The sequence below is a fragment of the Excalfactoria chinensis genome, chromosome 18, assembly GCF_039878825.1.
Source record: "Excalfactoria chinensis isolate bCotChi1 chromosome 18, bCotChi1.hap2, whole genome shotgun sequence".
NCBI classification, from domain to species: domain Eukaryota; kingdom Metazoa; phylum Chordata; class Aves; order Galliformes; family Phasianidae; genus Excalfactoria; species Excalfactoria chinensis.
In genome coordinates, this window is record NC_092842.1 from 5,951,419 (window position 1) to 5,967,868 (window position 16,450).

At 53.2% G+C, this 16,450-nt stretch overlaps 1 protein-coding gene across 3 annotated transcripts in view; it reads left to right on the plus strand.

Annotated features, from left to right (window-relative positions):
• RXRA (retinoid X receptor alpha) overlaps positions 1–16,450 on the plus strand; it is a 72,993-nt gene that overhangs the window by 43,455 nt on the left and 13,088 nt on the right. For 2 of the 3 annotated variants that reach the window (XM_072352881.1, XM_072352882.1), the window contains exons 2-5: positions 4,990–5,255; positions 8,712–8,862; positions 9,637–9,816; positions 15,630–15,799. In XM_072352881.1, the coding sequence (XP_072208982.1) occupies positions 4,990–5,255; positions 8,712–8,862; positions 9,637–9,816; positions 15,630–15,799 (767 nt within the window). The remainder of the gene's footprint in view (positions 1–4,989; positions 5,256–8,711; positions 8,863–9,636; positions 9,817–15,629; positions 15,800–16,450) is intronic. The other variant, XM_072352883.1, reaches the window with a different exon arrangement.

Sequence of the window (16,450 nt, forward strand, 5' to 3'; positions counted from 1 at the left end):
TGAAGGGCTGTGAATGCTGTGTGGTTTGGTGTCTTTGGCCACAGGATGCTTCTTGCTCCTTGGTCTCGTGGGTGCCGCTCTGCTGAGCGGAGGGTTTCCCGAGGTGTAAAAAAGCAAAGTGTGTTTGGTGCTGTGTGCCACCCTTGATTGGCTTCTTCATCTTGTAAGCTGCCGAGTGGAGGTTGCAGAGCTCAGGGGGAAGGTGGGTGCAAGCTGGGCGTGACTTTGGTGTTAGGGATTGTCACCTCGTTGGAGGTGGCAGGATGGGATCTCATGCTGTGCCTTGTTGCAGGATGGGGATCTTGCTTTGCTGGTGTAAATCCAAAGCAAACTCACTCCAGGCTGGGGGCTGTTGAGTATCACACACTGCAAACTTGCTCTCTTCCCCAGGGACCAAAGTGAGGACCTGACCTCTGGTGGTCACCACTCCCATGGCAGTTTCCAGGTGAAAGCTGGAGTTAAACCCTTGGGTCCTGCCGTGCTACGGGGCAGGCATTCATCTCTGCACTGAGGTTCCTTGGGGGAAAGCCTGCTGGGGTGGGGGGACTGCTGTGCTGCTTTTGAAGCATGAGAGCAAATGGGCAGAGATTTTTCACTGCTGAGTACAGTTAGGGAACCTTGGCACCTTCAGAGTCACCAGAAGGAGCAAGGAGAGCTCAGGGTGTTGCATTGTGTTGTAGATTCACACGTGTTTGGCTGTGGGAGCTTTGCTTGTAGCCAACCCCAACGTTATCCCTGGGAGCAAAACAGGAGGAGCGTTCAGACAGCCCCATCCCTGCTGCTGGTCCTGACCCCCCGCCTCCAAACACGGCCCTGCAGTGTAAGAACTGCACTCCGGAAGGGAGAGGCTTCCCAAATTTAGTATTTCCTGCATTGCAATACCCAGAATTGATCTGTGTGCTGATTACAGAGGAAGAGGTGCCGAGAGAAAAAAAAAATGAAGAAGAAGAAAATAAAGCAAATAGCGGAAGCGTGGGGGTGCAGGCACTGTGCTGGGGATGCTCGGCTGTGCCACCATCTGCAGGACAGTGTGGGTGCTGGGGGTTGGAGATGGGCTTTGGGGTTTCCCCTTTACCAGCAGCACAGTGAGCTCCTGGATAGACCAGAAAAGGGTTTCCAGCAGAGCTAGGTCACTGTAGTTTTACTGGCAAAGCCTCTTAAGCATCAATGAAGATTATACTGGTGAAAGCTTATGCTGGTACAGTTTATTCTGGTACAAATGAGCTATCCTGGGAAAAAAAAAAGTCTCCTCTATGCTGTTGTAATTGTTTCTGGTCTAGAAGCGTTAAAATCACAGCCCGTGGTATTGCTGTGTCAGCAGCTGATGGGCTGCCTGGGGCTCACTGGGCAGAGCAGGGCTGAGAAATGCAGCACTGGTGATGAATGCAAGTGCTGAATGCAGGAGGGAAGCGATGCAAGGACTGCTGGCTTGCTCAGGTGCTTTAGAAGACCTGGGGGCTGAAAGCTGCGTCCCGCAGGCAGCTGTTGGTACAATTGGGAGCTTCGGGCTTTTGGCCTCAGGAATGCCAAAGGGGATGGAAAATAGTGGTGCAAAGCTGCAGAGGGACATTTTGTGCCTGTCTGCTCTGCTCCTAATGTAGCTGGATGAGGATGGGGGCCAAAAAAAAAGGCCAAAACCAAGGAAGGCTGATTCAGCAGCTGAGATACTGCCCGGGGTCTTGCTGTACCCAGGAGCTGTTCCCAGCTTTGGCTCTTGTTTCTTGCGTGACCTTGGGGAGATGGTGGGGCTGTGCCAGCATGGTGCTGCACTGCTGCAGCAAAACCAGGCATCGTGGGGTTCTTGTATGCCTTACTTTCTCCAACCTGATATTGTGCATCCGTCCTGGGCTCTTCTGTTCCATGGTTCTCCCAACCAAGCTCTTCCATGCATTGCTTTCCCCAGCCATGAAACCATGATAGTAGCACTCAGTGGATGCATTGCAAGAGTGATGAGCACAGCAAGACCAAAAAACCCCAATCTCTTGCAGAATGGGGCTCCTTCTCGTGTGGTTGGATCAGAACCCGCCTGCTCTGCTCTGTGCAATGCTTTATGCTGGGACACATGGAGCAGAGCCCAAAGCACGTGCATGGCTCTGCGTGGCTGCTGCATTCCCCACACCATATGGCCCTGCTCTCTGTGCCCATATCTTAGGGAAAATAGCCCTCCAAATTCAGGTTCGTAGTTCAGAGAGAGAAAAGAGCTCTGCTGCACATTCTTCAGCTGCTGAGCATCACTCCCTACTGCCATGGGGCATCTTATAGGATATATAGAGGTCGTTGTGTTTAAACAAAGGACACACAGAGAAAATAGCCGCAATTTATGGGTGCGGCGAGAGGGGAAATGCTTTGAGAACTGCTCTTTTTTTTCCCCCCTTCTTCTTCTTTTTATTGTGTGTGTGTTTAGAAGCAGACGCTGAGTTTATTTTGGTCAGGAGATGGTCACACACAGCAGCTTTAAATGGCAAAAATACGCAAGAAAAATGAACTCACACTGAAGCAGCCTTTGGGAAGTGACCTCCCCACTGGTTTGCTTAGCCAAAGATGTATCCTTCAGTGTAGGTGTTTATTTGCTTGGAGTTGTTTATTTGAAGGATGTTTCCTCAATCTGGTTTCAATGTAGAGAGACGAGCACGTTGGGCTGTGCTTGGAAGGCGGCTCATCCCAGGGCTCCCTGCCCTGTTTCCTTATAGCTGGGTGAGATTTGGAGGTGAGCACGCTGTGCCAGAGGCAAAACAGGTCCTTGGTTGTTTGGGATCTCTGCAGACAAGGAAGCGTTTGGGGGGGGAAGAGTGGAAACTTCCTGGTGCTTTGGGCCACGCTGCTTCCGTGTGCATGGCTATGGGCTTTGGGTGCAAGCACACCCCAACACGTGGCCGTGCCTACACACACCTCTCCTTGATTTGCGTCTTCAGCACGATGTAAACAGGATAGGTGCGGGGTGTCGGGGAGCTCTGTGCCCTGGGGATGGTTATTTCAGGAGAGGGGCTGGGACAGTGGGTCGGGCCCACACGTGCTTTGCTGTCTGACGTGCTGCAGTCGGCACGGGCTGCTCGCCAGTAACCTGCCTGCGACCTCATCTCAGCAGCAATGCCTGAGATTCCCAGGACGTGCTTGTTGGAGGCAGGGCTCTATGAGCTTCCTTCGCCCCACTGCCAGCATGAGGGCCCTATTCCCTTCAGGGTTGTGGGCTCAATGCATCCTCGGTTGTGGTTTGAGACGTCCCCATCCATCGCCTCAACCTGGGACATCTCCATCCCCATCCATCATTTTAGACCCCAGCTGCTGCAGTTTATGAGGCTCCTCCAGAGTAGGGCTCTGTGCCCAGATGCACAACCTGCCGTGGGATAAACACCTCCTTTTGCTCTGAGCACCCTGAGAGTGAAGGACAGGAGGGTGACAAGGCCCAGCCCTCATCCCCACGTCTTTGGAGCTCATTGTGGTGTCAAGCCCTACTCCAACCCCTTAAAAAAGCCAAAAAAGCAGAGAACTGGGAAGCACGGTCCTGAAGCCTCGAGGAATGTCCTGAGGTTCCTGTTGTGCAGCACTCATGTCACTCATCCGCAGATGACGCAGTGGCTGGTGGTTATTTTAAGTCAACATCCTGCAGGAGCCAACAAGAGGCCAAGGGAGCACACGGAGATGTGTGCCAGGGCTGGGCTTTGCCATTGCTGGTGGCATTGGATTTGGAGCATGGGGTTGGGATGTGTGTACCCTGTGTGTGTCTGAGGTGGGATGCTGAGTGCACTTTTGCAATAGGAGCACCCACAGTCTTGCTGGGGGTCTACGCTTCCCTGTAGTGGGGTTTCCTCACTCACTTGGTGCTCTATGGGGGAGCTGGCTGGGCTCACTGTGGGTTTGTCAGGCACATTTCCCGCTGTGCAATGCTTCTGTTGTTTAAAATCCTTCTGGTCTGTATCTGTTTGGCAAGAGATGTGTTTAGAGGCAGCAGACTTGCTTGCATCTTTCCCTCCTCCCCCCCCCCATTCCCTGGAGCCATGGAATTGCAGTGATGAGACAGAGCCTTGCTGCACTTACACCAGTTCTACATGCCTGTAGGGGCAAGAAGTGGGACTGGGGAGACACCTGACCCCATGCAGGTGACAGAAGCCATCATTTCCCAGGACAGCATTAACTTCAGCAGCCTGCAGCCGAATGCAGTGGCTCCCAGACCCCACCACGAGCCCCAGCTCTCCAGTCAATGGGCTGTGCTGTCACCTGCCCCTCACTGCCCATGCGATTGCTGCTGTGAGCCCAAGGCAGCTTGGGGGTCCTGGGGGGTTCCCATAGCTCCACCCCACTGCCTTCCGGCTGCTCCCCCTGCAGTCAGCCTGGGGGCCACGAGCCTGCCCCTTCCTTGCCTAGGATTGTTTTGCAAGCAGCGTGACAGGATGAGGAGGAAACGTGCCAGGAATGGCTCCATGTCTCCTCTCGGGAGAATTGCTGGCTATTTTTAAACACCCCTCTCTCACTCCCCTGGGACAGCCAAGCTGCTCAGAGTAGGGCGGGTGCAGCCCCCCACCCCACCCCCCAGTGCTGCCTGCAGCAATCAGTGTGTCCTCTGCACAGCTCAGCTTGCACAGCCCCCCAGCCCTGTTCCTTGTGCATGGTCTGGTGACCCTCTGCACCTTCCCTTCAGCATTGCCTTTAAATCTGAATTGTGGTCCTGGGTGAGCCCTGGTCCTGCATCCTCTGATCCTGCATCCCTTAGTTCTACACCCTGTGGTCCTGTACCCTTTGGGGAGCAATGCTGCTGAGTACAGGGGGTGAAGGAAGGAGGAGGGCAGTGACAGCTCTGGAGTTGGAAACTCTCTATGCTGGTGATTTTTGGGTTCTACATCAAAAAGACCCAAAACAAAAGGGGATTTCAGAAGCAGCGCTGATGGAGGAGGATGCATTAGGAGGTTGGGGGTGTTGAAAAGCAGCCTCTGGAGATCTGGCTGCAATACCAGATGAGACTCAAGCCCTTTTCTCTTTTTTTCTTTCTTCCAGATTTCTCAAACCAAGTCAATTCCCCATCCCTGAACTCTCCGACGAGCCGAGGCCCCATGGCCACCCCATCCCTGCACCCGTCCATTGGGCCGGGCATCGGCTCCTCGCTGGGCTCTCCGGGTCAGCTGCACTCACCCATCAGCACCCTGAGCTCGCCCATCAATGGCATGGGGCCACCCTTCTCCGTCATCAGCTCCCCCATGGGCCCACACTCGATGTCTGTCCCCTCCACACCCAGCCTGGGATTCGGCACCAGCAGCCCACAGGTGAGGGGAGGGCGGTAGGGATAGCACTGCTGGTTTGATGGGACAGAGCCGTGGTTTTGGGGTTCTATCCAGACCCCCTTCTGGTTACGTTCTCTCAGGTTCTGAAGAGCGAAACCCCACTGCAGATAGCACAGGGAGCAAAAACCCCATTTCAGACAGCGTGGAGACATAGGCAGGCGCCACAGGGTGGCAAAAAAGCAGAACCCAAAGGGGGAAATGAAGCCTGAGGCTTCCTGCTGCTCCACCGTCATACGGGGGACCGCTGGGGCGCAGCGCAGGACCACAGCCATCCATCCATCCATCAGCTGTCCCCTCCCTGCCCACTGCCCCTCTTTCCCTTTGCAGAAGGAAGGACCGGTGTTGGTTTGCTGAAGATTATGTAAAAAAAAGCAACCAACTCCCAACTAGCAAGAGATAAGCTCTTTTTAAAAATAGCAAGATCGGGGAGAGCTGGCCAGCCCCTGCCACCTGTTGCTGGCTGCTTGCACGATATATGTTTAGTAAAAGGGCAGATTAAGGAATTGGCTACCACCTGCCACTCAGAGCTGGTTTATTTATCCCAAGCCCTCGCTGGGAGTCAAGCACCTGCCAGCACCTTTATTTTTAAATATTGGCCTGATTTATTTCTAGCAATAACGGGGTCTTTTTGCCCTGGCTGGTTGGGGAGGGATGTGCCGTGTGGGCACTGTCAGCTATCCCCAATGCAATGGGAGAGGCAGTGGTAGGGTTTGCCACTGCCCCATAGGTTCAGAGGGAGCTTTTTGTGCTGCCTTTTATCCCATGGCAAAGGGAACCAAAATGGTACCTTAGAATGGGCAGTGCCAGCTGTGAAGTGGTGGGAATGAGCTGCCAGCTTGGGGGGGACGGGGAACGAGGAAGCTCTGCTGCTAGGCACGATGTGGTGTCGGAGCTGGAGGAACTGAAATCAAACCCAACCACGGGGCAAAAAGGGGAATTGAGAGCATGGTCAGATGGTGCTGGGGAGCAAGCTGGCGACACGGTGTCTCCCAGCCCTGGCAGCACAGTGCAGGCACCATCACTTGTGCACGGATGTGTCTTAAATGGTTTTCCTCCAGGAGATGGTGAGGAGGTTTCCAGCCTAATGGCTCCTGCCATCTGTCCCCTGTCTGGGCGCATTAAGGGCCCCAGCTCTGCAGCAGACACCTACCTGGGTCTGCATAGGAGCTCAGGAGGAGGAGGAAGAAGAGGAGGGAGTGCAATCCCCCCATCGTGCACCGGCCGGCAAAGCGCCGGGGTAATGAGGCGTGAGACCCCAGCCGCCGGGTGGGGATCGCCCTGATGGAAGGTGGTTTGCATCAGATGGCAGATGCCACTTGCCATCAGGCCATGCCTCGTTGCCTCTGGAAAGGCAACAGAGCAGAAGGGTGTGGGGCAGCCACGCCGGGGTGGGACGGAGATGTCAGCTCCCAAAATCCCGGTTGTGTTCTCTCTCTGCTGTTCCTTCCCATGCAAGATCTGACCCAGCTCCTCCCAGCCTGAGATTTGCCAAAAGACATCAGCCCTGACCTCGAGCATCTCCTGCCTGGGATCTCACGCAGCCTCCAGACACAGCCTGGCTCCCAGGGGGCTGCTGGGGACCCTGTGGGGAGGGGGCACGAGCACTGAGTTGGGCATGAGCTGGTGGAGTGCCTGAGCAGTTTGCAGTGAGAGCATAGTCCCAGCCTGACCAGAGGGCTGTTTGCTGGGATTTGGTGCATGTTTAAGCCCTCTTACTTAAAACTGCTGGGAAAAGAACAACAACAAAAAGCATAGTTTTCTGTAAGAGATGGAAGGGATGGACTTGTCATGCTGGAGGCTTCTTCTTCCCTCTTGCTCTGTGCTGCCCCAGGCATTGCTGGCAGCAGCCCGGGGTGCCTGGGGGCATGGATCAGGAGCAGGATTAGACTCCTCCAGAGCCTTTACACCATGCTTAGTGAATCTGAGCGTGTTATGGATGGAAAAAGAGGAAAGCTCTGGTTGCCATTAGACCAAAGGGGATTTGATTCCCCGTGCAATGAACTAAAAAGGGAAAAGAGAGGAGCCGAGGAGTCCCAGCACATGGGGTTGCCACGTCATTGGGGAAGCAGAGCAGCAGTTCTGTGTCTCTGCTCCATGCTGTGTAGGGTGCTCTCCCGTGGCACGTGCTCCCGGCTCTGCTCCAGCCATAGGGGAAGGAGTGGGGCTGGCGCCAGGGTGGTGTGGGAACCTCATAGCACGTGTGGGGCTGGGGCTGCAGGAGGAACTGGTGACTTCTCCCATCCTGGGGCTGACTCAGCTCTAGTAGGGCCGAGTTGTGGGGGTGGTGGCACCTCATGTCCTGGTACCCTTCAGAAGGATGCTCACATGCTTCTCACGTGGAGTTTGCGGCTGGGGGGGGGCTTGGTGGTGAAGAGCTTATTTTAGCAGATATTTGAAGTCTTCTGCCCCAGCTCTGATGTAGCACCTGGTGATTGGCTCCAAAAAGTGTTCTGGGGGTGTTGCTAGAGCCAGTGACTCCCATGTGCAGTGCTGCAACTTGGGAGGCTCATGCCCTTTCCCTTAGTGCTGCATCGCATCCCCATAGGATGCTTCTGCTGCATCTCTGCTCACTGGGGTGGGTTTGCCTCGCTGTGTGCTGTGGTTATCAGCCCTCTGCCTGCCAAGTGTTCCCACCAGCTTGGAGGCTTGGAAGTCAGAGGAGTGGTTGTGGTTGTCTGATGGACAGAACACGAGCGCTGGGACATCCCTGAATAAATCTGTGACAAATGCAGTTTCCCAGTGTCACTATTAAGGGAGAGAAAGACAACAAGCTGAGACACAAATCCTGTCTGTCCCACTTGGTTTTAGCAGTTGGCAGGAGCTGCAGGAGCCTGACTGCCCACATAGAACACCATTGCACTTGGGCTGGGTTTTGGTCCCCATTGGGTCCCTGCTGCATCCCTGTCCCCTCTTAATTGGGCTACAGGAGGGCACGGAGACACCAGCACAGAACATTTTTGCAGGGGGATCTTTCTGGTGGCACTGAGCATAAAATCTTGTTGTGGAGAAAACCCCTGAGGCCCTGAAGGTGCAGATGGTTGCTGCGATAGGGATGGCAGCTTGAAACCTGCGGGCCAGAGCTGCAGCTCTGTCCTCACACCTTCCCTTCACACCTCAGTGGGTTATTTGGGCTATGCAGCCAAGGGCAGGGGCAGGATAGCAGAGCACAGGCTGCTGTGAGCTTGTTCCCATTGCCAGGACTGAGCTTGTCTCACACCTCCATACCTCAGTTTCTCTGTGTGCAGGAGGGGAGCACAGTCCTCTGCAGAGCCAGGCCTTGTTGCACCTGGCTTACTAATCTTCGGGCTCAGGTGCCCGTATCCTTCTCTGGGCTCAGCACTGTGGGTTTTAAGTTGTTTGTCCCCATTTGAGGCTTGTCCCCTATTTCATATGTTTTCTGTACCCAATCCCATGTGCTCTCTGCTTGTGTCCTCATAGCTCAACTCACCCATGAACCCCGTCAGCAGCTCAGAAGACATCAAGCCACCCCTGGGGCTCAATGGAGTCCTCAAAGTGCCAGCACATCCCTCAGGAACAATGGCCTCCTTCACCAAGCACATATGTGCCATCTGCGGGGACAGATCTTCAGGTAAAGCTCCTCCTGTACTGCATGTTGCCAATGAGTGCTAAGGCACATAGAAGCTTGGCACCATTCCCCCTGCTTAGGGACAGAAGTGCCCCATGGAAAAGGGAAAGCATCCCCAGGCTTGCTTTCTCCCAGGTGAGATGTGCGGGGCTCAGCTGTTTGACCTCCCCATCCTTCACACTGCCTTAATGGTTACCAGAGAAATAAACAGTTGGTCAGGCTCCTTGGTAGAGCCAATCCCATGCTTTATCCCCAGCCCCCAGGAGGGAGGACCAGCCATTAGCTGACTGTCCCTCTCTCTGTATCCTTTGATCCATGGCTGGGCTCATCACATAGCACCAGATAAAAAGATGTGCTTTGTGGAGTCTCTCTACTGGTGGGAGATAAAGATGTGCTAATTCCCTTTATTCTTACGCTGCTTTAAAAGCTTTCAGCTCAGTTAGTGCCCTGCTGTCTAGGTTTTGTGGTCTGGAGGGATGCCTCCTGCTTATCCTATTGGGATGGGGAGGGTCATAGGGAGGTGCCCCCAGTCTTGCTGCATGGATAACCAATGGTGGTTGGGGCAGTTTGTAGCCCCCACAGGGCATCCTGGTGTTATGGAGATCAATGAAGTCAAAGCCTTCTTGCTGATGCTCCGAGGAGCCTTTGCCTTTCCCAAATGCTGCCCTGGGAAGGATCATGGATGGGTTGGGAGGGTCCTTTGAGAAGAACAGCAGGTCCACGCAAAGGATCTGTGGACACTCAGCACCCTTGCTGAGCCCTTTCACACCTCTGCAGGTAAACATTATGGGGTGTACAGCTGTGAGGGCTGCAAAGGCTTCTTCAAACGCACGGTGAGGAAGGATCTGACCTACACCTGCCGTGACAACAAGGACTGCTTGATCGACAAGCGCCAGCGCAACCGCTGCCAGTACTGCCGCTACCAGAAGTGTCTTGCCATGGGGATGAAGAGGGAAGGTAAGGCAGTGAGCCCAACCCCCCTGGGGTACTGTGTGTCCTGTGGGCACCTGGCCGTGTGGTTGGGATGACACACAGGGCTGTCAGGCACATGGTGTGCCCTGTGTGCCTATAGCATTACGGGTGACCCAGGAGTGTTTCCTAGCAGTGCTGGCTGGTTAGTTTCTTTTTCTTATTGGGAAGAAAGAAGAAATTCAGTCTTGTAAAAAGATATCCCTTCCCCTTAGTGGAATTTAAATGAAGGATCTAAAACTCCCTGGCAGTGCCTCTTTGAAGTGCTCTTTTTAAATGCTGACTGCATCTCTCTGAAACTGCTGGCAGAATTTAGGGCTTTTAGCAGGCACGATGGGAAAGTGACCCCGTGGTGCTGCTCAGGTCTCTGCTGCCTTCTCCACTTACACCCTCACTGGGGCAGGCAGAGCCCTTTCCCTGCTGGCATCTCTGTGGAAAGCCCCTGGGGTGCCCTCCCTGGTCCTACAGATCTTTGGTGCTTGGAGACTGGAGCAGCGATGGGTTGGCATCATGGAGGTGGCTTTGCCTATGCAGAGACCTCATTTGAGTGTGGTTTGGGGGAGTGGGTTCTCCATCCCCTTGGTTTGTGAGCAATCATATCCTATGATCATCAGGTACTGCTCCGTGCCCACCAACAGCAGCAATTGCACGGGCATCACCACTGAAGTTACAGCTCTATTAATTAATCTCTAAACGGTGGTGGAATTCCCCGGGGAGCTCGCGTACAGTGCGAGGGCTCTATTAATTCATCTTGATTAACATTATCGCAGCGAATAGCAAATGAATTCATAACGATCAGCCAGTTATTTAAAAGCGTGACAGATGGGAGCTTCATAACTCTCCAAGCGCGCTCAGGCGGTGCTGGCATGGCACGGGGATGGCTTTGGTGGTGCATAGGGTATGATCCCCATGCAGGCAGTGCTGGGCTCAGTGCCTTGCTCCCTAGGTAGCAGTAAGTGTGGCAGTGCAGTGGCTGCTGGCAGTGCAGAGATGTCCCACTGTTACAGCACACACCTGGAGCTGGAGCTCTCCAGTCTCTGGTTTTGAGTGGCTCTTTAGTTCCGATCCACCTGATTTGCCAGCTGATGATCTCTGTCCTGTTGCATCCATCCCACTGCTGCTGTCCTTCTCTGTTGCCAGCCCTGGGCTGTAGTTGTCCCCACAGCACCTCGTTTGGGAGCAGCTCTGGGCTGCATCGTGCACAACGGTTCCTTTTGCCCCAATTCTTGCTTACAAGAAAGCTGGCCATTATCCTCTGGTGTAAACTGTTACCTCTTTTAAGTAACAGAGATGGGGTAATGGGCCTCATTTCCTCACAAAATACCTCACTCTGGAGACCTAATTTACAACCCCATAAATGCAGAGCAGACTCCTGCTCAGAGGAATCTCTCCTATAGCCCAAATGTGTTTGTGTGTCATGGAAGGACAGCAAAACCCTCTAAATTAAGTAGTGAAGGAGACACTGTTCAGTGGTTCTCCAATGACTGCTCTACACCGTGGTGCTGGGAAAGGGTAGGACAGAGGGAGCTGTTTGAATGGAGGCTTTAGGAGCCAGGTCTTGGGGATCAAGGCTTATTGCAGGGCAAGGATTCCTTCTGGAGCATGCATCTCTGGCTGTTCCCTGTGAAAAGACATTACGGCACATCCTGATGCTGTATGAGCCCTATGGATTCTGGAGGTATTGAGGCTGTGATTAATAAGCAGCCAGGAATGTTTCCTTACTGTGAATTACTGCCAGCTGTGTGAGCCTTTGATTTCTGTCCTGTCTCCCAGTGAATACAACAACATTCAGGTTACCTTGACTAGTGCAAGGACTGTTGTAGTGGGGGTGGCAGTCTGCATCCACAGGTATGACTCTGGTTGGTCTGGCACTTGTTAGGGTCTGAGGTGAGTCTTGGTTCACTAAACAGCTTTAGAGCCTCTATGTGCCAGCAGCTTTCTATTTCAAGGGAAGAAGTGGAAGGTGAGTCAGTTAGGTGCAGTGGCAGCAGGAGGGGTTGGCTGTGGGGTGTACTGGGGTCCCTTTGTGGCTGCCGATCACCATATGTAGCCCCAGCCCTGCATTGCCAACAGCAGGGAATTGCTGTCCAGGACCTTTTTCCCATGCTCCCTCTGAGCCACTCTGGGGGCCCAGCACAACAGCCCATCTCATCCCCCTGCCTCCTGCTTGTTTCCAAGCAGCTTTGTTAATTGCAGGCCTCACTAATGGCACATGTGATAGTACCTGGTGGGATGGGTGCTGGTGTGTGTTCACCAGGGAACCTTCAGCACACCTGGAGACAGAAATCTGCCCCTGGCATTGCTCCTTAGGTGTCACACCATTGCCTGGCTCCATTCATAGCTTGCTTGCCCTATGATAGGACCATCCCTGTGCTCTGACATCCTCAGGATGAACAGGAATATGGGGGAGAAAGAGCAGGAATCGGGTCTCCATTTCAGTGCTCTGAGCAAATGCAGAACCAGGCAAGTGGCCACAGCCCAGTGAAGAGGCAGAGTTCAAGAGCACAGTTATTTTTAGGAGTAATTTTGGAACGGAAAATGCTTTTCAGCTTAATGAGCTTGTTTCTTCTATCCTTTTAAAGAGCTGCTCTTTAAACCAGCTGGTTAAGTGAAGCTGGGTTTGTTTGTTGTTTTGGAGGATGCTCCGTGGTTGAGAGTAAGGGTTTGGTTTGTGCTTTACTCTCGTTGCTTTGGCAGTGCTGTGGTCTGGTTTTGAGAGTGAAGTGACCTCGAGTTTTTGGTCTTTCAAAGCCATTCCCTGCATGGATTGATTTCATGCAGATGCTTCAATCCGCTTTTTAACACTCCCATTTCCCTGACGTTACATTCGTAGCGTCGCAGCAGAATTTTGCCCATCTTAAGAAATAACCCAAGTATGGGATTCAGTTGAAATGTGGAAGAAAACGGTGCCGTTGATTTCCTGTATCACAGCCTTTGAGGTTGTTCGTGGTAATAAGAAGCTGCTACATTGGGGGGGGGAGGGGGCAGGGGGGGAGAGGAAGCACAGCTACATGAGGGTGAAGCAGGAGAAATGTGCTCAGATCTGGTTTCCTATGGCAGTGCTTTGACTATAAACGGGTACCTGAGGAATAAGCACTTCAAGATGCACAGCTAAGATGTAACGTCATAAAACAAAACAAACAGCAGAGCCCAATAAATTCCACTGCTGGTGAAATGGAAATCCCCCAATAACCCTCCCTGAGCACCTGGTAAATGAACATCCACACGCTGTAGGCTATGGCAAACCCATGCAGGTTTGAGTCCTGGAGGCCACCAGAACCTCTGGGTCTCCAAATGGCATCTCAAAGCATGGTGGAGGGCAGTGTCATCTCCCAGTGCCCCAGTGATGTCCACAGAGCCATCCTGATTGAAAGGGGCCATTGTCATGGAACCATAGAATCTTTGCCTGGGTTGCAAAGGCTCACAATGCTCATCCAGTTCCAACCCCCTGCTGTGTGCAGGGTCACCAACCAGCAGCCCAGGCTGCCCAGAGCTGCATCCAGCCTGGCCTTGAATGCCTGCAGGGATGGGGCATCTACAGCCTCCTTGGGCAACCTGTTCCAGTGCATCACCACCCTCATGTATCTCTTCTGTCCATCATTGGCTGTGGCTTTCACTCTGCCTAGGGATGGGTTGAGCAAGGTGCCTGCTCTGCAGAGCCCATCTGTGGCATCTGACCCGAAAGAAGATCCCATTGGGATTTGACACATGAGCCCTTGGAGATGAGCAGCTCACTGTAGTCTGCAGTCCGTGGGACGAGGTGTTTTGGTGCTTTCAGAGAAAGAAGCTGCCAAGAAGTGGTCTGAGTGCATAAACTGCTGTGCTTGTCCTGGGAAAGTGCAGATGGGCTTGGGATAGTAAGATGAAAAGTGACAGCAAGCAGCCTTAGGCAAGAAGAAGCCAAATCAAGTGGAATAACACGAGCACATCTTCATCAGGTGCCATGGAAAACACAGGCTTCTGTCTTTGGCACGACTGAGACATAGCTGGAGGAGGTGAGGCTCTGACTGCAATAGCTTTTTTCTCCTCAAGTGGATTGCAAGTTTTAAGCCCTTCCCTTCTGTTAAAATCACACTACGAGCCATATGAGTCTCCTTGAAGCAAAAGAAAAGCATTGGCACGGCCATCAAATGGGGCTGGGGCAGATGCTCTTCATCACAGGAGTGTTCCTGAGACATGGCGAGTGGAAATCCTGCTTTACCTCCTGTTCTTAGTGCTGAACAAGTGCTGTGCTATGGCCACGGACATCAGCGTGTCTGGGAATGGCCTTGAGACCTCCAGGTCCCTGAGCTGCATGCCCTGCTCTTGTCCATCTGCACAGCAGCACATGTCAGATGGGAACAGAAGCATTCTCCAAGGCTGAACGTGGTTGTTTCTTCTTAAATACATGTTGGTTGTGTCACCAGGGAGAATTTGGGTCGAGAAAAGAACGTATGGGAATGAGAGGAGAGATTTAAGCAGGTTTGATGTTAGCCTGGGAAAGTACAGAGAGGAATCAGAACCAGACAAGGTCCTGGTAGACAGAAGGCACTGCACAAATGAGTGCTAACAGCAGCAGCCTACCTGGCCCTGGGCAGCCAGGCAGAAAACACTGTGTGAACCTTGAGAGCCTCCGCAGCACGTACAATTAAAAGCAGCTTGCAAAAGTAACCTCTTGCTTTTTTGCAGGAGAGCTTTCAGCCAGCAAACAAAACGTCCTGTTGGCATGCAGGGCTGCAGAACTGGGCAGCAGGAGGGCACTGCAAACAGGGCTGGTGTTAATAGAAGCGGTATCCATATAGGATAGCACGTGCTTTAATTTCCTGTTGTTAAGGAGTTTTATATTCTGGCTTGTATTTTGTTTTTTTGCACTCGGGATATGGAGTTGGTTTAGCAACCTGAAGGGTCTGATTGTGCTACAGACGGCTCTGGTTTCACTGCTGCAATGCCTGTGCCCCTGCTGCTGCTCCTCACATCACACAGCCAGCTTCAGATCCAGCAAAGAGGGAAAGTGTTGGGGTAATTGTTAATAAATAGCAGGCTTCGGCGTGGCTGAGTGCCTCATTCAGCTCTGAACAAAGAGCTGGGGAGGTTCAGGTGATGGTCTCTCATGGTGGCAGCTCCTGTTGCTCAAGCTGTGTCCTGTGGGAACCATGGATTTAGGGCATGCAACACTGTGATTGAGACAGAGATAGTTACCAGTGTAACTGCCTGCGTGAAGCTGCTTTCCAGGTTTAGCGACAGCCTTGTGCCAGCTTCAAAAGGAGATGATTAATAATAATGCTATTAGCATCTAACGAGCATTTTTCATCTATGTACTCTTCAGACATTGACTCATCAGCATGTGACATGCTTCTGGCTAGGTTGCTTCTCCTGCATGGGACCTGGGGCAGGTCTCTCCTGTCTGGTCAGAGCTGAGGGCTGGGTCCTGCTTTGCAAGCAGCGCGTGATGGCACAACCCCACTGCTGCTCCAGGGGCCTCCGTGGGAATCCAGCACCAGCAGCTTCAGGAAGGAGATGGTCTGACTTTAGACTTAGATCTGTAAAAGTGACCCGTTTCTCTTTTCTTTAGGATTCCCCACTGCCATCCCTTCACCTCCTCGTTTTCTCCCCCTGCAGCAGCGCCCATCCGTTCCTCGCGCCCACTGAGCACACTGCTGGCAAGCTCAGGTTGGAGAGCAAGGCAGCAGGTGTGTGTGCTCTGCAGCTCGTAGGGATGCTGAAGGTGTCCAAGGCTCTGTGGAGCTCCGGGGTCCAAGCTCACCCCTGGCACCGCAGTCAGGAGCCCTGGGCTGATGCTGTCCCTTTCTTCCCCTCCCCAGCTGTGCAGGAGGAGAGGCAGCGGGGGAAAGACCGCAACGAGAACGAGGTGGAGTCCACAAGTAGCGCCAATGAGGACATGCCTGTGGAGAAGATCCTGGAAGCAGAACTTGCTGTGGAGCCAAAGACAGAGACGTACATTGAGGCGAACATGGGCCTGACGCCGAGCTCGGTGAGGCACCTGCCCCCTGGTCCTCCTGTCCCTTGGTCCTGCTGTGTCCCTGCGCAGGGATGCAGCATTGAGCTGGTGCTTGGTGTTGGCATGGCAGTAACCCAGCAGCCAGCCTGTATTTGGGTCAGGGCAAGGTTAGCTTGTGGGAACCGGAGCTCAGCAATGCAGCTGCTAGATGAGCTCAGGTGAAAGCCTGAGGAAAGCAAAACCCCTCTGCCCAGTGCAACCAGCAACACTGGTGCTCTGCTGCCTGGCAGCCATAGAGAATGATCCTCATCCACAGCTGCAGAGAGGAACAGCCGCTGCAAGGTGTAATTAAAAGGACTCACGGAGATTTTGTTTTAGTTAACAGCCATTAGTGCTAAAAGCAGGAAGGCACTCCATGCTCTGAAGAGCTCATAGTCCAATCAAGGCAGTAAACAGAGCTTTGTGGCTGAAGTGCAAAGAGATAAGAGCTGTAAAATTGGGGCGTGACTTCTTGGGCGCTGAATTACGCAGCTGGGAGGCTGTGAGAAGGGGAAAGCTGTAGAAGTTGGCTCTCGAGTCCCTTTCCCGTTGGAAGCCTGTGTTATAGCAGGGCCTGCTGGAAGCAGCAGGGCTCTCACAGGGCCTTGTGCAAACAGGAGAGAGCTGGCAGGAGGAGAGTAAAGA